We start from the raw sequence: 22789 nt of genomic DNA, 5'->3' as shown, positions 1-22789 counted from the left end.
TTGTATACAAAAATGTGTATAATTGTGTTAGCGTTTTAGGCAGGTTACCATGGTTTTTGTAGATCAGAGCCTAGGGTCTAGTTATCGAGAACTCGAAGTTGAAAGCGTAGGGGCTAGGTACCTAGGGCTTCTTGTAGTTGTAATTGGAGGCCTAGGGATTAGTTACCCTAGGGTTCAAAATTGAAGGCCTAGGGATTAGTTGCCCCAGGGTTCAAAATTGAAGGCCTAGGGGCCAATTGCCCTAGGGCTTCTTGTAGTTGTAATTGGAGGTCTAGGGGCTAGTTGCCCCAATGCTTAAAATAGAAGGCCTAGGGGTTGGTCATCCTAGGGCTTCTTGTAGCCTCGGAGTTTGTTGCCCTTGGGGTCAAAGTTGATGGCTTAGGGTAAGTTACCTTAGGGCTTCTTGTAGCTATAATTGAAGGCCTAGGGGTAGGTTGCCTCAAGGCTCAAAGTTAAAGGCTTAGGGCCTAGTTACCCTAGGGCTTCGTGTAGGTGTAAGTGGAGGCCTAGGGGATGGTTACCCCAGGGCTCAAAGTTGAAGGCCTAGGGGTTGGTTGCCTAAGCCTTATTGTAGATGTAGGGAATGGTTACTTGTTTCGCAACCTGAGCCCAACATGCACTGTAATTTGATGCACTCAGTTAGGCTTGGGCCCGAATAGGACTTGGGTTGGTCAATGAATTCACTCTAAAATTATAAATGTATGTATGCATTTATGCAAATATGTATACATATATGTACGCATGTATATATATATATATATATATATATATATATATATGCAAAAATTTACATATATACATATGTATGTATGAATGCCTATACTTGAGTTGGGCTCAGGCTACCTAAGAGCTAGGCCCGAGCCCAACCTGAAAAATAAAAAAGTTCAAATTCTTGAGCCAGGCCTAGTCCGAGGACTAAAAATCCAAGCCCAGCCCGTGTAAAATTTCAGGTTGGGTCAGTTTGGGCTCAGGTTGACCTACCCAAGTTGCACCCCTAATAAGCGATGTTCAGGACTGGCTTTCTAGGCCTATATTGACTACACTATGGTTGGTGCTATGGGTTGGTTACCTAGGGCTTAAGCTCTTATGATTTAAGGTGCACTAAATCTATAGAAGGTTAGTAACATTAAGAAAAGTGTATACAATATGATGTGCTCAACAGTTAAATGTGTGATTATGAATCTATATGTTATGATAAAAGTTAGGTAGTAAGTATTTCATTAATATTGAAAGATGAAATTACATCGATCGCAATTCATATATACATAGATTGACACTTGGTATAAAAAATGATCAATTAAGAAGAAAAATTCCATTAATGAACATTGATGTTACATTCTAAAATACATAGAATAATTTATTCATGATACATTTTCAGCCAATGTCCATTTATGGTTTCATCTTCCTCATAAGTTTCAGGGTTACATAGTACATAATATCCTGATGGGTAACCTTTTTTTATGATATAGAGGCCAACCTAGTTAAGGGTGGATTTATTCGTAGACTTGTCTTGTCTTACATGCAACACCATCTTAAACACTTTGTCCCCTTCATTGAAAATCCTTAGTTTTATTATTTTGTTGAAATTTGAGGCCATGAGCTGTTTTAATTTTACTTGGTGTTGAACATTTTTATCTCGATTCTCATCTAAGGTTTTGAACCTATAACATGCCATCTGATCCATATCCTCTATCTTGAACGTCTTCCTTGTCGCATAAGCCATTCTAACTGATACTATTTGTATTTCAACTGGTAGCATTGCTTCTTGGCCACCAGGGAGTATGGTGCTGATTTTGTCCATTTCCTAATGAAACTTTTGTAAGCACACAATGTGCTAGAGAGTTTGCCTGGTTAATTTCTCCGATGTTCAACCATAGTTTACTTAACATCTTTAGTAATGTTTTATTTATAGCCTTAGCTTACCCATTTTCTTGTGGATAATCAGTAGTGGATGTGCTTAGTGGATGTGCCATTTCCTGTTAGGATTCTCATGGATACTCCAAAATGATGGATGATGTGTTGTCTTCGGAAATTCTTCACATTGGATGTGAATATTCTTTTTACGGGAATGGTTTCAACCCACTTAGTGAAGTAATCGATGGCAACTAAAATAAAGTAGCAACTTCTAGATGGTGGATTGATCTTTCCTATAAGGTTTACTCCCAAGTGTGGAGTGGTCATGATGTGAATATTGGGTGAAGTTCATTGACTCATTGGTGTATTCTTCATCAATGGAGCTAGTATGTATGGCATTTCTTTACATGTTTGGTTGTATCATCAATCATCGTAGGCTTGTAAAAGCCTAAGTGTAAGATATGATTACGTAAGGCCATTTGACCATGGTTTGTAGCTAGCTCTTGGCTATGGGCAACTTCTAGAATGTGTTTTATTTCATCTTTGGCTATGCATCTCAAAGGTTTGTCATTATAGGATTTAAGATATAGCAACCCATCATGTAAATTCTCTTCACCCTAAACAACAACCTTTTACTAGTTACCTTATCTACTAGTAGGGCATATGTTGTTAAGTAAGCTATATAAGAACCCGTCCAATCAATGGTGTCAATTAGGTGTGAGCATTCGGTTTATTCAGTTAAAAACCAAACTTTATAGACCAAAATTTAAAAAACCGAACTAAAATAATAAAAATCGAATCAAAACCAAAATTTTTTGTTCGAATTTTGGTTAAGACCGAATTGTAATAATATATACTCTATTTATATATATTATAACATATAATATATATTATAACATATAATATATATTATATATTATAAAATATATATTATGAAATCAAAATTCATGTTATTATATATTATATATAATAATAGAAAGTTTGGTTAATTCAATTAACCGAATTTCTAATTTTAAAAACTGAAACCGAAAACTGAGTTAATTGAATTGATTTAACCAAAAACCGAAACCAAAATTTTTGGTTTGGTCTTTTGGTTTTAATAAAAAAATGCTCACCCCTAGTGTCAATGACCAAGCACTCATACTTGTTTGTTTCTAGTAGGCATTTTTCGTAATCATTCAGTATTCTCATCACATCTACTTTCATCTCTAACAAGTAATACCTCATGTGTCGTAGTTTTTTGTATAGGGTAGCAATTATATTTTTGCAATACACTTCATGAGTTTCTTTTAGTACTACCCTACTTTCTTCAGCATCCATGCAATGAGTGCACACTCATCAACCATCTTATGGTATAGGACATCATTCACTAATTTATCATAGGAGGATTTTGTTGTCTTGGGGTGAGGGGTGGGGTTTTTAGTTTCCTTAATAGTCTTTATCTTGTATTTCAACCCAATGGAATAGTCGCTCGATGGATGGTTGGTCCTTTATCTATATGCAAACTATGGTATTTTCATTGCAAGGTTGTATCTTAAAACCCAGGGTGGCCAAGGCATCTGCATAGTGATTTTGGCTCGATTATGATGATGGTAGGTGATGGTGAGGTCTTTGGTTAGTTTTTAGATGAGTGTTTTGTAGGGTAATATAGAAACCTCTTTCACTATAGTTGTTTCATCCATTTGATTGCTCACCAACTACAAGTCATCAACTACTAGGATTTTCTTGGCACCAAGGTCTTTGGCTATGATTAGTCCCAAGACAAGGGGTTCATATTTTGTGATGTTATGTGAGCAAGGGAATTAGAGCTTAAAGAATAGGCTATACTTGTACTGGAAGATGATGTTAGAGTAATACCTGCTCCTATTGACGAATTGACATAACTACCATCAAATGCTAACTCCCATTCTCCATCTTCTACCATCGCGATTAGTGGATGGTTACCCAATATATCCTCTACGATTTCTAAGGGTTCATATATTAGAATGGCTAGTAGGAGGTTACCTACTACCTAGAACATTATAACTTTGGATTGGCTATATTTAATGGTGTATTCAACCACATTAATCACTTTACTAGCCTTCCAAATGGAGGAGGTCAGTACACGAAGTACTTAATGGGGCCACTTTTTGCAATGAGAACCACCTTCTGGCCTAGGATGTAGTGTCTAAACTTTTGCACCGCAAACGCCAAGGCTAAAAACTATTGCTCAATGTGCGAATTATTCCTTTTTGCTTGTTATAGGGTTCTGCTCGCATAATAAATGGGACACTCCTATCCATCTACATTATCTTGTGTGATCGGGCAACCTACTACTTGGTTTGCTGTTATGTACATCTTAAACTTCTTACCATTTTGAGGTGGGAACAAGTTGGTTCTTTGGCTTGGACCTATTTGATATGTTTTTGTAGTGCTCATATGACCACTAAAGTTGTTGGTCTTCTTGGTTAACTTGAGAGGAGAGGCTATTGGTGCTAGGGTTGGGATGAACGTCCTAAGGTATGAGACTTTTCCTAGGAAGGAAAGCTCTAGAACAACTTTTATCTTAACATCATCTAGATGTATGCTTGCCCGATCAACCTTGTAGCCTAAGAATTTGTTTGGCTCCACACGAAAGGTGCACTTAAGAGGATTCGATCATAAGTTATACTATCTGCACCTAATGAATATCTTTCTAAGAACTATTTGATTATCATTTTTCTTCGCTTTGTCCACAACATTGTTAACATAATATTCAATCTTCTTGTGCATCATGTCATGAAACATACAAGTCATCACCTTCTAATTAATAGCCCTTGTATTCTCTATAGGTATCCTAAAGGTTGTGTGAGGAGCATCTAAGGGGTCCATAAAGATCTAATTGTATCTTCTATAGGCATCAAGGAAGGAGAAGGGTTTATTGCTTGTTATTGCATCAATTAGTGTATCCATAATAGATAGGGGAAATTTATCCTTTAGCATATTTCTAAAGTTGACAAAACACCTATGGGAAGTTACCATTTCTAGGGTTAGATGGGATGTAGAGTGGTTTGAAGACTTGATATTTAGGATCTAACTTGAGTTGGTTGTTCTTCTTCTTAATGAACATTATGTCGGCTAACTACTTAGGGTGCATTATGGGCTTGATAAAACCGGTCTTGAGGTGCTTCTTAATTTCTTCCTTCACTTTTAGTGCTATTACTGGACTGAATACGGACTAGGGCTGCTTGATTGGCTTGTGGTTGGGGTCGATGTAAAGTAAATGCTTGACGAGATTATGATTTAGGATAGGCATTTGGTCATATAACCAGGCAAAAACATCTAGGAATTCTATGATTAAAGTAGGTTAAGTTTAGTTTTACGAGTTAAACCAATGGGATAGGTGAGATGTAGCGTACCTTTCAGTAGTACTAAAAAGCTTGTCTTATGTTCACCCTCTAATCTAACTGAGTTAAACATGGATCTGTTTTCATTTTTTTTGTTGTTCAATGTTGATTTCTTCTAGAGGCTCTTGTACTATGTTGTTCAAGTCTTGTAGGTGTTTTGGGTGAGGAGTTGTCTCATCGTAGTATTCTACTAATTCATTCGATTCAGCCTATCGCAAGTTTCTAATTTAGTTAGGGTTCACAACATAATGACTTCCATTTTAAAGTTTTGTTTGTTCTAATTTACCTAGTTAATATTGAAGACAATGTCGTATTCTTTTGTTGTTTGCTCAGTGGTTTCTGTGATTTGAGATAAATGCTTGCTTAATGAGAAAAAGATATGTGAATGTACTAGTGTAAAATAAACAGATATACAAACGTATGGTGTGGTTGGGATCTACTACCAACGTATCATCAGCGAATAACTCTATGCTACCTTGTTGTTGTTGTTGTGGAGGTGTGTTGGATTTTTGAAAACTTCTACCAATGCCCTTATTGTTACCTAACTGTTTCATCAGCTAGTGTGCTGGGGAGGCTGAATGGTAGTTTATAGCATTGACTACATTGATGTTTCCTCCTTGTAAGTGATTGGAGAGGGGATTGCTACCTTATTGCCAAGAAATTATCTAACTCAACCTTTACTTAGAAACCTTTGACTTGAATAGAGACTTTCAAATTACTAAAGCCAAGGATTAAAGTATCGGGTATTATATCGGATAACACGGATACAAATACATTTTGGAAATGCATGGATATGAATAAAAAATATAGAAATGTATGGATATGCTATGGAAATACATACAAGTTTTATAAATACATTAATAACACTAAATTGAAGATCAAAATACACAAAATATAAGAAATACATTATTATTTTATTTACCATACACAAAGTATATTGGGATGCATAGCTATCATATAATTTTATTTATAATGGATCAATCAAGAGTCAAAGACACTAAATATATGCACCTATTATATTTTAATTATTATTTTATTTTACTATTTTAATTTTTTTAAATTAACAAAAAATCAACTCAAATTAAAATATGAATTAAAAATTTATAAAAATATAATCTTAACTTAGAGTTTATCAATTTTGTTAAAATTTCTACAATACATATCATATACAAATTCATAGTTTTTAATTACTAAAATAATTATTCCATTATTAATATTTTATTTCTATAAACTTTATGAAATAAAAATAATTTTCTGAAATAAATGTAGACTAGTGCATTTGATAGATTCAATTTAATATTATATTATTTAATTTTTTTATAATATTTTTATTTTTTGTAAATAATAGATATTTTGTTATTACTTATTAATGTAAATTAAGATATTAGTTAATAATTTATAAAAACATGTAAAAATTTTAAGATTTATATCATGTGCAAATTTATAAATTTTAAGTATTAAAATAATTATTCTATTATTAATATTCTATTTGTATACATTTTTTGATATTAGAAATCATCTTTTTATATAAATGTAGATTTGATAGATTATTTATTCTATTAGTTTATAAAATAGTATGTTTAAATTTTAGTTAGAGTTGTTAAATATAAATATTTATTTTTTGTTTAAAATGCATGTGAACACAAAAGCTAATAAAATCATTTATATACCACTTTTAATCACAAAATCACATTTGGCTTGGTGGTTTGAAATGGGATCATGTTTACGCATTGGGTGGACTCGAGTTCGAGTATCTTCAAACGTGTTTTTTATTGTGAGGCTTGGCGAAATTGTTGACCCAACCCATGACCCCCTCAACCCAACCCATCCTGACCCTAATGGGTACCTCGACCCAACCCACAGAAACCCTTTTTCACTTACCCTAATGGGTTGCTCAACCCATATTGATCCACCAATAGAATGGGTGGGATGGGTGGGTCAAATGGGTTGGGGTCAAGATTGCCAGCCCTAGCTTTGTATGCATTGCTTCACAAATTCTTTGTCACCCATTCATCTAGGATTGAGTACATGGCCTTCTAAAATCGCATGACATAATCCGACAACCTTCTCTGGTGTGCCATTGTCATGTGCTACTTCAGCGAGAACCACTTGGTGACAAACTTGCCCATCAACTCATTCCAAGAATTAGTGCTTCCTGTTGTCAAATTCACAAAGTAGGAGTAAGCGGGACTTGTCAATGACTTGAAAAATTCTTGTACCTTTAGGTCCTCGTGTAATGCAAAGTAGCCCATGGAATCTCTGAACTTGCTGATGTGTTCTTGAGGGATGTCATGCTGACTGTCATATAGGGACTGCTGCTAGGGAAGGTAATAGCCTCCCGAGTATAGTTTGAATAGGATTTTTTTCGAGGAGGGTAGTTGTTCAGGTTTGGTTCTGGTTTGCTTAAATAAGGCCCTGCACATATTCATGCAACTCCACCTGACTAACCAGCAACGTAGAGGGGGCACCGACCTCCTCAACTGTTGTGGCTAGAGGTGGTGCTACGAAAGTGGATGGTGGAATGGTGTCGTTAGTGGCTTACAAAGGTCTAAGGGGAGCTGGTATCTAATAAATCAGGTTTGGTGTGTCTATTGCAGGAGCTTGTAAAGCATATGCTGATCCACTCTGGCCTCGTGGCTAGGTTTGGGTAGAGAGCTGAGTGGAGCGTGGTGATTGATGGTGGATTGGCATCTAGGGATGAGCTTGATGGTGTTGGAGAGCTAGCATGAGTAACTCCTTGAACTCAACTTGTTGGGGCACCAGGGCATTGATTTGGTCTACTTTCAGTAAGAGTATAAACCTTATTGGCGAGGATCTTGAGTTTGTCACCATCTTTGAAGTGGAATGCGATCTTCATGTCATTCTATTCTAGATTCTCGGTGGAGTTCTCGAGGATGGTGGTCAAGTTGATCCTTCTTGTAGCCATCTTTTTTGATCACGGAGGTAAAAGATTCTACATGAATGATGGCTCTGTGAGAGGAGTTTACCTGAAGGATGGTAGATGGCTCTGTGAGAGGGAGGAGGAAGGTTGCAAGGAAGCTTAGGGAAGGCTGATGTTTCAATCTGGTAGAGCTTACATAGAGGTTCTATAAGACTGAGGAGAGATTCATGCCTCCTCACCTACATAGAAAAGGAAGCAAAAACAAAATTAAAACCATAGTTTTCTCATTAAAATGTATATGTTGAAAAGTGAATAAAGAATGCACAAATAATAAATATATGTGAAGAGTGAGAAACACATATAACACATATACTCATCTAAACCTTATTCCAATTATTTAGATAGATAGATAGATATGGATATATAGATATAAAAAGATAAAGATATGTGTGTATAGATATGGATATATGGAAGTAAAAAGATAAAGATATGCATGTTGTGCACACGCGCACGTGTGTGTTTTGGTTGTGTGTGTGTGTGAGAGAGAGAGAGAGAGACAAATGTTGAACCCGCTTATTGCCTTCAGTGCCTTGTAAAAGGTTGGTTGGATGCTGTGTTTTCCTTAAACCATACCTAAACTGAAAGACCTAATTTGAAATGAGTTGCGAGAAGAGAAACAAGATCAAGGAGACTGCTTCGTGTAAACAGGGAATGAGCCAGAACTTAGCATCAAGGACATGAGTAATGGGGATTTTGACACAAACAGGGCTAAGATGACTAGAAGATCAATGTAATTAGTAGGGGTGCAAGTCAGGCTACCTGAATTGAAGAACTTCAACTACATCAGGCTGGGGTTAGGGTTTGGGACCATTAAAATTTTAACAAAAGTTGAGCCAAACCAAACCCAAGTTGCAGCCCTGGTTATTAGTTTATGTTTTCACATATCAGATGAAGCTGTATATAGAACTTACTTTTGATTGGTGGTTTTCTCGTCCTCTTTTGTATTTCTTACTAATAAACCTGCCATTACAAATCATAAGGTGTTAAGAGAAATTAAATCAGTTACATAAATTTGGAATCCCGACTGGTAATGAAAGATTACTTACCCAAAAAGATGATGCCATTTTCCTACCCTGATAAATTTTATACAACCAAACCCCAGAAAACTGTTTTTTCCATGGATCTCATGCACATTATATGCAAAAAGGGAGAAACTACAAATCATTTTTCTCTCTCTTTCTACCAAATTTCATTTCAAAGCATAACAATGAACCATGCATGGAAGAATTGCCAGTAGTTCCACAAACTGCTTCTGTGACTTTTCCATGTTTCTCTTATAAGACTTTCTTATAATCATCTTTGAACCAAAACTTTATTCATGAAAAAGGAAAAAGCTATCTGATTCAGTCATGCTACATCCAGGTACCTTAGTCATATTCCTTTGTTTCATAAAGCTCCTCACCTGCTCCGCATCATCAAACCTACCTGCAGCTGCATATATGTTGGCCAGAAGGACATAATATCCAGCCTTCTGTGGCTTCAACATCAATAGTTTCATTGCAATTCTTTCCCCCACCTCAACGTTGTTGTGTACTCGACACCCACTCAAAAGAGCACCCATTACAGCCTCATCAGGCTCCACTGGCATATTTTCTATAAACTTCTCCGCCTCTCGTAGAAGCCCTGCTCTCCCTAAACAATCAACCATGCAAGCGTAATGCTTCAGCTCAGGCACGACTTTGTAATCCTCCATCATATTGAAAAAAGCCCGTGCTCTACTCACCATCCCAGAATGTGCACATGCAGACAAGACCCCAAGAAAGGTCACGTCATTCGGCTTGACTCCTTCCATAACCATTCGATCAAAAAGCTCGAAGGCAATTTGGACACCTCCGTTTAACCCATACCCTAAGATCATCGAGCTCCAAGAAATCACATCTCTTTCAGGCATTTTATGAAAAATTTTGTGTGCATAACTAAGAACTGCAGATTTAACGTACATGTCCATAAGAGCATTCCCCAAACTCAAACCCAAACACAAACACCTCCTTATAATCCACCCATGCACACTCTTTCCATGTCTCAACAACCCTAACTGTCCACAGATCAAAAGTAAGCTGACCATGACCACCCCATCAAGCGCAATCCCTTCACCGACCATTTCTCTAAATACGGCGAAACCCAGCATTGGTTCCCCATGCTGTGCGTACCCAGCCAGCATAGCTGTCCAAAGCACTGCATCTCGTTGAGGCATTTCATCAAACAGTCTTCTAGCTTCCAAAATTCTCGCCAGCGTAACATAAAAGAAAATCAATGCCGAAGCAACAAACACGTTCCTCTCCATCCCCATCCTCGCACACAACCCATGTACTGACGCACCCCAACAGATAGCCCCGGAGCTAGCGCAGGCCCTGAGAACAAGAGGGAAAGTGAATACATCCGGTTGAACGTCCGAGTTCCGCATTAGAACAAACAGTCGTATCGCTTGCTCAGGATCTCCCGACCGAGAAAATTCTCCGATTATGATGTTCCATGAGTAGATGTTTCGATGGGGCATGTGGAGGAAGACTGATAGAGAACAAGAGAGATTGTTGTGTTTGGAGTACATCATAACGAGCTTGGAGCTAAGGATGACGTTCCCATAGAGACCTGTTCGAAGCAGTCGAGTGTGGAGGCTACCAAGATGTCTGGCGTTGGCGGAGGAGTGTAGAAGGGAGAAATAGTAAGAGACAAGGTCGTATGCGTCTTTATTGGCAGTCGAGATGTTAGTTGTGTAGAATTTGTTATACATGGTCCTTGTTCTTCCAAGAATAACGGTCGTTTTTTGCATTTTGCCATAAACGAGTCTGCTGCTATGTGAAATTGTGGACCTGTTTGATTGGCAGACAACCTGACTGGACGTTTTTACTGTCTACAACGTCTTTGCAGATGTCCTATTTGATTCCACTGTGTTTCGTTTTCTAAGTATCAAAGTATTGGCATTAGGAGCTCCGTGTGAGTGAGTGAATACTCCGAGTCAGTGTGGTTTCTGAGAGTGAGCTGCGTCTGTGTGACTGATCTGGACTTGTTTTTGCTCCTCCGGGAGCGCTGCTGAAGCTCGATCTCTGTTTTTTTTCCAAAGGAAATGGATGAGGAGAAAAAGTTGGTTAAGAGAGATTTTAATGGGAAAGGTGTTGGATTGTTTGCTATGGTGATTTGCGACAGGCCAATCAACGTAGTTGGAGGTATGGATCTGTTATGGTTCTAAATGGTTAAATGCTTGGTGGAGCTGACCTTAGAATCAAACTTTCCTTGAAATAAACTCCAAAATAATTTTTAAGGGTGTGATGGTTTCATTTGACTATTGAGTGACTTAATTTATTTGATCATTTATTTTTATTTTAATTTTGAATGTGTATGCAAGTAATGGAAAAGGTAATATTTAAAAAATTTAAGTCATAATATAAGTTTTGAACCATATATTATAGGATAATTTACATATTAAATTACTCAATTTAATCAATAAAATACATAAGTTTTAAACTATATATTATATTTATTGAAAATCAAGATTTGAAAGAGAATTTTCATTTTTTTGAAGGGGGAGAATAAATAAAGAATATGTTCCATTGGTAGACCTTAGAACCAAGGTTCAAAGTATCAGAAACACCAATTGTATTGGAAAGACAATTTTGAGACATATCGAGATACACCTTGGATACAAATGCGTATCAGAGAAAAACTAAGACACACATAAACACACTTAGAAACACTATAAATACTTTAATAAATCACAAAAATACATCAACAACACTAAATATAAGACCTCAATAAGGAGTATATACATTAAATTAAAATATATTAATGGTTTTATAAAGAAATATATTGTAGCTAATTATAACTTCATTAAAAATCATATGCTTAACTATAATTTATAAATTATAATTCTTAAGTTTACATGTTTTATGGGATGGGAAAAACCCAATTCTCCTATCCAATCATAGAACATTCATTGGCACAACTTCTATGTGAAAATATAATTAATAATTATTTATTATTTATTATTCCAAAAATTATAAAAAAGAAATAAATATTATATAACATATTCAAAAATAGTTATTAAAGAAGAAATTTCAATTGCTTTGTGGATATGATAGATCATCCATAGAATTATAATATATTCAATCTTTGCAATAATAAATTATAGTTAATTAATTAATTAATTTTTAATTCTAAAAATAAAAAAATAAAAAAAATAATTATTAAAGAAGAAATTTCAATTGGTTTGTGGATATGATAGATCATCCATAGAATTATAAGATATTCAATTGTTGTTTTCCCGCATTAATTTGTGGAAAAGAAGCTTGTTTTCCCACATTAATTTTTTATAGTTTTTGGCTGTATCATTTTCGTCGATATAATACCAATACGCCCCGATACACCCCCAATACATCCGATACAAATCCGATATGCATGAAAAAAGACAAAACGTACAAATTCCATGCATATTCCGTATCTATTTTTCAAAAATCCGATGGAATACGTCTCATATTGGACGTATCATATCGAAATTTGAAACCTTACTTATAACTAAGCTTAGAACCACTAAGGCCAACCAATCCTATAACCGAGTTTCATAGGGCAGGTTCCGGTTTCAAAAACCTTAAACTGACCATCACATGATAAAATCAAAGTTCTGCCATGAAATTGAACTGACCCGATCCTTGCCCACCCCTAGTTTGTGGGAATTCCCCTTATACTCTAAAGGCATAGACCGATGGGAGTTACTTCTTCACCACATTAATTCTCTAGTTGTTCCGTTTTTAGTGCCTGTTATCCGACTTTAATTCTCATGTGCCTTAAGATTTTAAGAATGAGGTGCATGTTTGTTCTTCTAGTTCTTTGTTTATTATCTTTTAAACTCCCGTTGCCATATATGCCACAATTAAATTACTACGCTACAAGGAATATGGCCTTTAGCTACGAATAAAACCGTGGCTAAGGGTCAAAAAAACCGTAGCTATAGACCTATAGCTAGGGTTTATCTACGGATAGAAAATCATAGCCTATGTTCGTGTGACTATAGCCTACGGCTATGGATCAATTAATCCGTGGCTATAACCCATCTATAGCTACGGTATCTGTCCGTAGCTAAAGGGCGAACGCAAATCATTTGAACCTTTAGCCACGGGCTGAACCATAGCTAAAAGATGCATATAGCTATGGTTTTTAAATTGTCTATAGTTATATATCAAAATCTATAACCACAGATTTTTATAAAACCGTAACTATAGCTCTTCTACTTATAGCTATGGTTTGGCACAAAACCATAGCTATAAGATGCAATATATGCCCACAGTTTCTTGGAAAACCATAGCTAATTGTTTCAATTTATAAAAAAATTGTGGCTATATTCCAAATAAAATACACTACAAGAAAAAAGGTTATAGTGACAATTTTATTTTGTCACTATATTCAATTTTAGTTATTTATAATTACGACTTTTCTACCACTACAAGCTTTCTACTTCTCAAACTTGCAACATACATGAGAAATCACCTATTTTATTTTCACATCACATCAAATATGTAGATAAATTTCTACAAAAGTTAGCATGTTAATTAAAAACTAAAAATACATGGTAATATAACCTCGATACATCAACAAGTAAAAAATGTTTCAAATGTGGCAATTTGCCATGTTACATATAATAACAAAATACAGGAATAATTTGCTATGTTACATATAATAACAAAATACAGGAGTAATTTGCCATCTCAAATCTCTTCATCCATGTATGTTGTTATTCCTTATAAATGCAATCAACCTGAAAAACAAAATACAATGAAAATTAGATTTTTGAATTAATATATATGATAATTTCAAACATGAATGTAGTAGAGTGTTGTATGATTAAGAAACAAGATCTCCAAAAAATGAATGTAAAAGAGATTGAAGTGGATGAGTAAAAAGAATTTGAAATGGTAAAATTAATAATGAGTAAATTAGTGGGAATCTAATAATGCTTCAAAATGAGGGAAAGTAGAACTAAATGATCTAATTTGGGGCAAAAAGAAAAAAGAGGAAGAAAAGAATCTGATGAAATAATCATGGAGTTGTTAAAGCTGTCGTGGACAAAGGTCTATTGCTCAAGTTTATCCTTTACACAATGCAAGTAGTTAAGCAAGGGTTCCAAGGTCTTGGGTTATCCTCTATGTAGTCTGCCCACAACCTCTTAAAATCAAGTGTATTAAGGCTGGAGGTTCGTACAGGAGCAGCACAAGTTGAATGGGGAGTACATGATTTAGTCTCCTATATTAAGGAGAGCCAACGGGGCTACAAGGAGCTACACAACGGGAGGTACCATACCCCCGGAATTTGATCCTAGGTCTTTGCTACAATGACTAGAGATCCTACCAACCAAGAATCAAATAAATCAAACTAAATTTGCTTATTTAGTTTGGTTCGATTTGTTTTCATTTCAGTAACCAAATTTGAATACCCCTATCTTTCATTGCTTGTAGCATGACATTTGCTTTTTGAGATGAAAAGTGAAATACCAAATATGCCATGACCCATGCCTTTGGTTGTAGTGTGTTTGTTGTCAATGGGAATGGTTGGTCATCTGTGTTATAGACTGAACATTAGATTTTGGTCACTACGACCTGAATAAGATAATGTTGCAAAAAGGTTTCACTAAGAGGGGAGAAGAGAAGAAATCTGACTATTGGGTCGGGTTTGAATCAGTTCAGGACTAGGTGGAACTAATTCCGAACCGATAATAATCAAGACAATATATCCGAAACCAGAGTCAACTCATCGGTTTTGATTCCTAAAACCATAGCCAACCTAATCAGTTCATGAATATTGGGTTGAACATGACCCATTCAATGCCCTATTTCTATGTAATATAAAATAATATATACATTATCTATAATATACATATAGTTAAATATATGTGCCCAACCCTAAAATTTGGGGCTCTAATGAGGGCCCGAGCCTCGGCCAGGGCTTAAACATAAAATCTAGGTCCAAGAGCAAAATTTTCCAACTCGCTAAAATGATTACCCTTGTTTTATGGCAAAAATAGTAGGGTAAGGTGCCTTTAGTACTTCAAAACACATAGGTAGCAAAAAAGTTATCAAAGACCAATTCATTAGTTCTTGGGTTAGACTAGTTTGGTGGATGGTTTTGGCTTTTTTTTTTTGGAGTAAATAGGGTTAGGTGTATGATCGAATTGGTCAAGGGTTGGGTCATGGTTTAACAATAATCTGACTAGCTAGTCTCGTCCAACTTTCTAAACATTGGTTAGTGTTATATGTTTTATTATATATAGAATAAATAATGATGTTTTGAAATATGTAGAATATATTGATTTATTTATATTTTATTTTAGTTTTTCATCTTTCACAAATAAAAAAAGGTTAAAAATTACACTTTGAGGCAAAAAAATGGTAAAGTGATGAAATAATTTATTAAATAAATGATTATTTATTATTTAATTAATAATTATTTATCTATATTGTATCACTATTACTTTATTAATAATTTATTTATGAATTTAAATAATTTAATTTAATTGTCAATATTATTTTCATTCATAGGTAATTAATTAATTTACTATTAGTGGTTTGCATATTTAGTTTATTACTTTCTATTAATTATTAATTTACTTAAATAATTGAATTAATTTTTGGTGATTAGTTTTAATTAATCAAATAATAATTAATACTATACTTATTTATTTCTATTTTAGAAATTATTTTCTTTTTATTAATGTACTTATGAAATTATTAATAATTTATTTTCTAGTTTAATTATTATTAAATAGAAATCATTAATTATCATTGTTATGCAATAGTAATGAGCTAATAATTTGTTAATTATTAACTATTAATTATATCTATTTACTTTAATAAATTCTTAATTATTAATTTATTATAAAAGGTAATTAATAAATAATAAATATTTTAAATGAATAATATATGATTATTATTTATGAGATAGGAATAAAATGATTATCCGTGGCTAAAGATGATTAACTCCGTAATTATAGCCATGGAATTTTAGTTATCTGTGGCTATAGTGATAGTTTTTTAGCCACGAACAGAATAACTTTTAACCACAGACAAATTGTCCATAGCTAAAGCTCAACTTCTACTTTTGTAACTTATCTGCTTTTGTAATTTATAGCCATGGATACATTATAACCGTGGCTATAAATATCTTTTAGCCACAGACAAATTGTCTGTTGCTAAAGCTCAACTTTTAATCACGGACAAGTTGTCCGTAGTTAAAGCTCAACCTCTACTTTTATAACTTATAGCCACGGATACATTATAACCGTGGCTATAAATGTCTTTTAGCCACGGACAAAATGCCCGTAGCTAAAACTCAACTTTTTGCCACGGACATCAAATAGTCCTGGTTATATCCCATGTTTTAGCTACGGTTTTTTGACCGTAACTAAAATGCCATAGCTATAACCCCATTCTGTAGTGTAATTTTATCCACTTCTACCGAACTTAGCAAATTGTTGAAAGTGTTGGAACGCATGTTGATATTTGATTAAATTTGTTTCCTAGTTGATTCATTATGGCTGCAGTCTTACTAGACAAGTATTTCCATTGTTTACATTTATTATTTAACTACATCAATTTGTTCTTAAGTTCATTATAAGTAGTTTTTTATTTATTCTTGAGATTATTTTCCATAGTCATCTAGTTTACTTGTTGAATCTCTAGAAGACTACATTTAATCTCAAGTTTGTACACACATATACTTGCAACTACTACTTTTAAATTTGTTGTACATTTATTTTCCATTTACAATTTACTTCAAGCAATTATTTAATTTATTGTTCATTCTTTTAGAACTACTTTTAAATAGCTTGTTCTATTCATTAAGAAGGCTTAGATTTAGTTTTAGGGAGAGGTACTTAATCCATACTCAATTCACTCCCTCTAGGTAAGGCCCAACACAGCCTGAATGACATGACTAACTATTTATACAGCCCTTCTTTGGTATTGAATTGTCTTCTACTCATTGCCAGGCCTGTGGATCTGATAGTATCTGCTCTTCAAGTCAATCTTGATGAATATCGTAGCTTGGCTGAGTTGGTCTAGTATCTCTTGCAACCGAGGTATGGGGAATCGGTACTTGGTTGTTATTATGTTGATGCCATGACTATGTATATACATTCGTCAGGAGACATTATTCTCGGAAACGAGTAGGGGGAAGACTAACAAAGACTAAGGTTGGGTTGTATGTGTCCCTTCTTAGGTAGCTCATGAACTTATCACTACATAGATAAGATCAATCTGATACTAGATGTCTCGTAAAGGGGGAAGGTTAGGATGGCCATGAGGATGGTTGGGGCCATATCACTAGGGGGGGGGGGGACTTACTAGTAGGACCCACATCAACATCTTCACCTTGGCCTCACTCTCAAACACCTTGTTACAAGGTTTTTAAAATCGATTCGAAGAATGAACAGGTCAGGGATCCGGTTTTCAGGTTGAACGGTCTAATTGTTCAAACCAAACAATTGATCCACTAACAAAAAAATAAAAAACGATAAAAAATCAACGATTTTTAGAAAAAATCTGATTTTCTGAAAAAACGGAACCAGTTCCCGATTTTTTCGATCTAGTCTGGTTTTGAAAACCATGCCTTGCCTTGTTAGGTGTATTAAAGTGAGCTTGATACCAGTAGTCTTCTTTTGATCTTATTGGTGTCACAACGACCTAAGCATATACTTCACGCCTTCCTTTACGAGGTTGTAGGAGTTTGACCTCTCAATGTGTCTGACACTTTAGTCATACAGGCATGGCCTTCCTAGCAATAGGTAACAAACATACATTTGTGTAACATCACACCAAACCTTGTCAATATATGACTTACGCATGTAGAAGCTTAACCAACATTGTCTCATGGCTTTCACTTCATCTCCATTCTTCAGCTAGTGAAGAGAGTATGGCTGGGGATGTGCACTGGTGGGGAGCCGAAACTTTTGAACTACTTCCTCTGACACCACATTCTTACAACTACCTCCATAAATCAATGACATTGTACACCTTGCCTCCAATGAGACACGAGATCTAAAGATGTTGGTGCATAGCCAGTCCTCATCTTTCTGGGATATCAATAGACTCCAGTAAACGATCAGAGCCTCTCCTTCTAAATCATCATTCACAAACTCAACATTCTCCTTTACTTTTGAAGTTTAGATGGAGGGTTGTTGTGTTGGATCTTTTCATAATTGTATATGACTTGTTTCAACTTGTAATTGTTAGTAGTATACACAACCTCATTGCACTTAAAGATATGAATACCCTTCTGTAGGTATGGTCTTGCTAATAGCCTAGATGATGGGGTTGTTCCTTGAGATGAGCGGGGTCATAGTGGTAAACTTATTGTTTTGCCAGGTCAAATGTGGAAAAGGCTTAAGAGGCTGTAGACATGTGAATTTTTTAAGTCAAACAAATGGGCTTCATTTACATAATAGCCTCTAAATAATATGGGCCTCCATGGGCCCAAGGCCCAAGACTACATAAATATGTCTTGATGGCCTAAGGATCCAAGTATATTAAATCCAATTTAGCCCATCCACTAACTCCTACAGTGCATGTATAGGAGTTGATGCTAACCCAAAGCCCCACTCCCATGAGATTGGTTAGCTAAGTGGGCTGAGGTGGCAGCCTTAACCCTTGGCTATAAATAGCCTTGCCTAGGAAGAAAAAAAATGTCGTTTTTCTTCCTTTTGAGATAATTACATTGCAAGAAGCTCTCATACACCAACATTGAAGATTTCAAGCAACCACAAGTTCTTGCAACCTCCAGTAACTACACGATCCAGAGAGAAGAAAGAAAGGAAAAGCTTCTTCGTTCTCTACAATGCACTTGGATTCAACAGATTCTCCTAAATAAAGTGATGTTTGATTCATGTTGTTTGGTATAATTCTGTGTAAGACCCTAAATTGGACACTTATTGAGACTTGTGTCAGTTTTAAATGTTCACACCCATTTGATAAGTCTAGGGAGATTTATCCTGCCAAGGCCGATACTGGTGTGCCGCCAAGTGTTGGGATGGCCTGTCTCGGCCACCAGGGTAAGACCTAAGGCACATGCAGTATAGGATTACCCGAATCCTTGAACCAGACCAGATTTCCAGTATTGCCCCGGACCTTGGAGACAGATGGGCAAAACTGGAAAGTTACACCTAACCCCTAGACTCGATTATGATACTTCACCAGGTGTCGGATCGGACTGTCTTTGATATGCCAATCAGTGAGATCCTTAGCGGGGGTCAAAACCTGGGCATGTTGGGGCAGTTTGAGAATTCATCTGAGTGGGTGATCATAGTGACAGGATCAACCCCTTTGTTGGACAAAGGTAATGATCGGGAATGCACTCTCTCTGATGAAAATCAAACTGCCGGTAGTTGATTTCAATCGTTGAAATTTGTACGGTTTCAAAATATTTGCAAATGGTTTTAATTCCGGGATCCATGTGAGTGGAGAGTGCAACACTGTTTCTTGCAGCCGAGAGAAAGGTCCTCTCTTGTCGGGCAGTGATTGATCATTATGGGCTGAGAGGTTAAGTGTAAGGCCATTTAGGATAATACTTGATGGGCTAATCTTGCACCTGCCCACAGTCCCTGGGTTTTTATAAGATGGCTTGGCCCAGGGACCACTTAATGTAAGTGTTGGGCCCATAGGGTCCATGTGATGAGCTCAAGGGTTCACTGGGCTTCTCAGTGAATTTGGCTAGGCCTTGTAATGAAGGCTGGGCCGAACCCATGTGGCTGGTGTGTAGATCAATGCTTGGGTCCTACACCATACAAAGAAGTCCAACTAGGCAGTAGATTGGAAACTAGTTAAGCACTGAACACTTAATGGGCCAAGAGCCCATTTCGAACTGGGCTAATATGATCACCCACTTATGGGGCGAATCTGGGATTAAAGTTAGCAAAATGATTGGACCTTTAACCTAATTCACTCTAGGAGATCAAATTCAAATCAAATTTGAATCTGGTAACCTCCTAATAAGATCAGGAGTAGGCTAACCTAATCTACAGATAGGATTAAGATCATCCTCTACCCAGATACTGATTTGGATTGGGATAACTCCTCATTAGGAGGTTTCTTAATCAAGAAGAAAAGAGGAGAAACCCTAAGAGAATATCAACAGAATTTGAACCTAGGGTTTTTTGTGCAAGAAAACTTGCAGCGAATTGAGATAGGATCTCATAACTCTCTAGAGAGAAGAGAAGCAATATTTGCCATCTTCATCTCAGCAATTCTCCTCTAGCCGCCGCCATTCTTTGAAAAGATTGAATCTTTGAAGGAAAGAAATCAAGAAATAAGTTCTTGATATCAGTTTTGCAGAAAGAACTGAAAAGATTTGGTGCTTAGAGTTTCCAGAGGATTCTTGCAATGGATTCAGTGTGTAGGACGCACTCTACTGGTTCCGTTCCACATATTGCTGTGTCATCTTCAGCAGGAGCGGATCTTGGTGTCCTCTTTGGGCGTGAATACCAACTTTGGGAGATACTACTTCTCTGGATCAGGTATAATTCCTCCATTGTCTTTTGGTTCAGATCTGGTTCGATTATGGTTCAAGTAGGATCCTTGAATATTGTATTCTAAATTTAGGGAATATGATTCCCAGTTGGAAGAAGGTAGGAAAATTTTTGAAATTCTCCCACCCATTCCGCAACCTTTTTGGCGGCCATACAATGGATCCTACCATTCTTTCAAACTCATCCAACTAAAAAGTGTTTTGTCTTGAAGGACAAAATACTCTATCTCGTAGAACAAGGAAAGATCGAGATAGATCTTGGTGACAATTTTGTTGCTACTAACGTCACCATGGTGACTTTTGGATCTTTAGACCCAGTACCACAGCAACCCTCTATAGGTTATTCCTCCTCTACTCAAGCTACAGTTAGTGTCCAGACCTCAAGGAACTCTGCACCCGCAAAAGGAAAGTCAGCACCACAGCACAACTCAGCAGATTCTCCTAAATTATGGAGATTGGGGGCAAGGTAGTTGGACCCCCAACGACGTATTTTCCTACAGTATCCCTCCCAGAGGGGGCAATTCCTGTCCAATTTATTATTGATCAAGAGGTGACCATAGTTTATGCCTATCCTGACATGCCAAGGTTCGGGAATCCCGACATCCCAACTCTCTATGAGCTAATGACTGATGACTTGGACTACTGGGAAGAGTCGTCTATTTCAGAAGATGAGATAGAAGATGGGTGGTCCACCTTCACCAACAAGAAACCCAAAGAGAAGGTACAACACCAACCCAAAGGAATCATTTTGAGTGGGGGCAATACTATCTCCATCTACTCTAGTGACTTAGAAACACCTCCTCAAGATGAGATCGGATGGACTGTTGTCTCTCGACGTAAGAACAAGGTCATCATCCTGTCATCCCTGTGTCAACCAGATCAAAGTGGACTAGAAGACGACGAGTACACAACGCCTCCAAGAAGAAGAAAGTGTCAAAGAAGAAAGCACCTTAGGTACCCCTATCTAGTGAGGAAGTGCTTCAACAACCTTATCCAACTCCAGTAACCCTTTGGGAGGTCATGCTTAGAGAACTTTTCCTAGAAGAGTGTGTAGCAACATACATGGTAACAATTGACGAAGAGGAAACAACACCATCAGTAGAAGAAGCTTCATCCGACAAGGACAAAGACATGACAAGGCCTCTTCAAGAGCACCCCATGTGTGACAAAGAAGTAGCAAAGCAACTGGAGGAAGTGCCATCCCACTTGAGCCTTACCCAAGCACTACAACTACTGTAAAAGGTTCACTTTGCAATGGCGAAGACCTTGATCCTTCCCAACAAGTACCAAAGCAAATTACCAAAAGGGGACAACTGCAAGGATTGCATGGCGACAATTACCTTCACAGATGAGGATTTACAACTTGTGTCACGTTCACATAACAGACCCTTGTATGTTGCTGGATATGTTCATGAGCAAAAGATGCCACACATCCTCATTGGTTGTGGATCTGCCATCAACATCATGCCAGTCTCCACTATGAAACAACTTGGGATTGACAAGGACAAATTGCTAAAGAGAAAGTTGACAATCCAAGGCTTTAATCAAAAGGAACAACGTGCCGTGGGCATGGTGCGTCTCGAGATAGAAATAAGAGACTTAACATCTTCAGCCCTTCTACATGTCATCGACTCTAAGACATCCTACCAACTACTTTTGGGACATCCTTGGTTGCATGAGACAAGAGTGGTTCCTTTAACGTGGCACCAATGCTTTAAATACTATCGTAATGGAACACAGAGGAAAGAAGTCACTGAGCCAGATCCTTTCAACAAGGCCGAAGCACATTTTGCTGACACAAAGTTCTATGCTGACAATATCATTTCATAAGCTCTTTTGGTCTCTATGCCAAAATCTTATACAATGAAAGTTTGGAAGGAAAAGGAAGACACAACACATGAAGAAGAAAATGCATCTTCAAGTGGTGACAAGAAGCATCTACAAAACCATCATGCATCTACTACCTTGCCAACAACTCCAACTTCGACTTCCTCTTCTTGTAACCAATCAACCACCATGCTTCGTTACACACCAAAGTCAAGGAGAAGGGAAGGGAAACTACCTTTTGAGGTCATGGTTGCACCAAGTACTGCACCGATTTCAAGGAGTGACATTGAAGTTCTTGAGA

At 36.5% G+C, this 22789-nt stretch overlaps 2 protein-coding genes across 3 annotated transcripts; one reads left to right on the top strand and one right to left on the bottom strand.

Annotated features, from left to right (window-relative positions):
* Positions 1-6970: 6970 nt before the first annotated feature.
* Positions 6971-11434, bottom strand: LOC148848435 (Pentatricopeptide repeat (PPR) superfamily protein). 2 transcript variants are annotated; one of them, XR_016100491.1, is made up of 3 exons: positions 9207-11224; positions 9072-9120; positions 6971-8339 (listed from the first exon to the last, which is right to left on the bottom strand). XR_016100491.1 is itself a non-coding variant. In XM_088948869.1 (3 exons), exons 1-2 carry the CDS (start codon positions 10928-10930, stop codon positions 9112-9114), a joined length of 1413 nt encoding a protein of 470 aa, XP_088804995.1. In that variant the 5' UTR covers positions 10931-11434; the 3' UTR covers positions 6971-8339; positions 9072-9111. The 2 variants fall into 2 exon arrangements, 1 of the variants encoding a protein (XP_088804995.1); XM_088948869.1 differs by having other exon boundaries at positions 9527-11434.
* A 10481-nt stretch (positions 11435-21915) lies between these two features.
* Positions 21916-22491, top strand: LOC148848434 (uncharacterized). Its single transcript, XM_088951321.1, has one exon. It carries the CDS (start codon positions 21916-21918, stop codon positions 22489-22491), a length of 576 nt encoding a protein of 191 aa, XP_088807447.1.
* The last annotated feature ends 298 nt before the right edge of the window (positions 22492-22789 follow it).

The sequence above is a fragment of the Nelumbo lutea genome, chromosome 6 (genome assembly GCF_056320005.1).
Source record: "Nelumbo lutea isolate HS-2025 chromosome 6, American lotus-T2T, whole genome shotgun sequence".
Taxonomy (NCBI): domain Eukaryota; kingdom Viridiplantae; phylum Streptophyta; class Magnoliopsida; order Proteales; family Nelumbonaceae; genus Nelumbo; species Nelumbo lutea.
The sequence above is the reverse complement of the archived record's forward strand: the minus strand, read 5'-3'. Positions and strand labels throughout refer to the sequence as shown.

Coding starts and splice junctions, on each gene's coding strand:
- LOC148848435 (XM_088948869.1), bottom strand. CDS start 10,930: ATGCAAAAAACGACCGTTATTCTTGGAAGAACAAGGACCATGTATAAC.
- LOC148848434 (XM_088951321.1), top strand. CDS start 21,916: ATGGCGAAGACCTTGATCCTTCCCAACAAGTACCAAAGCAAATTACCA.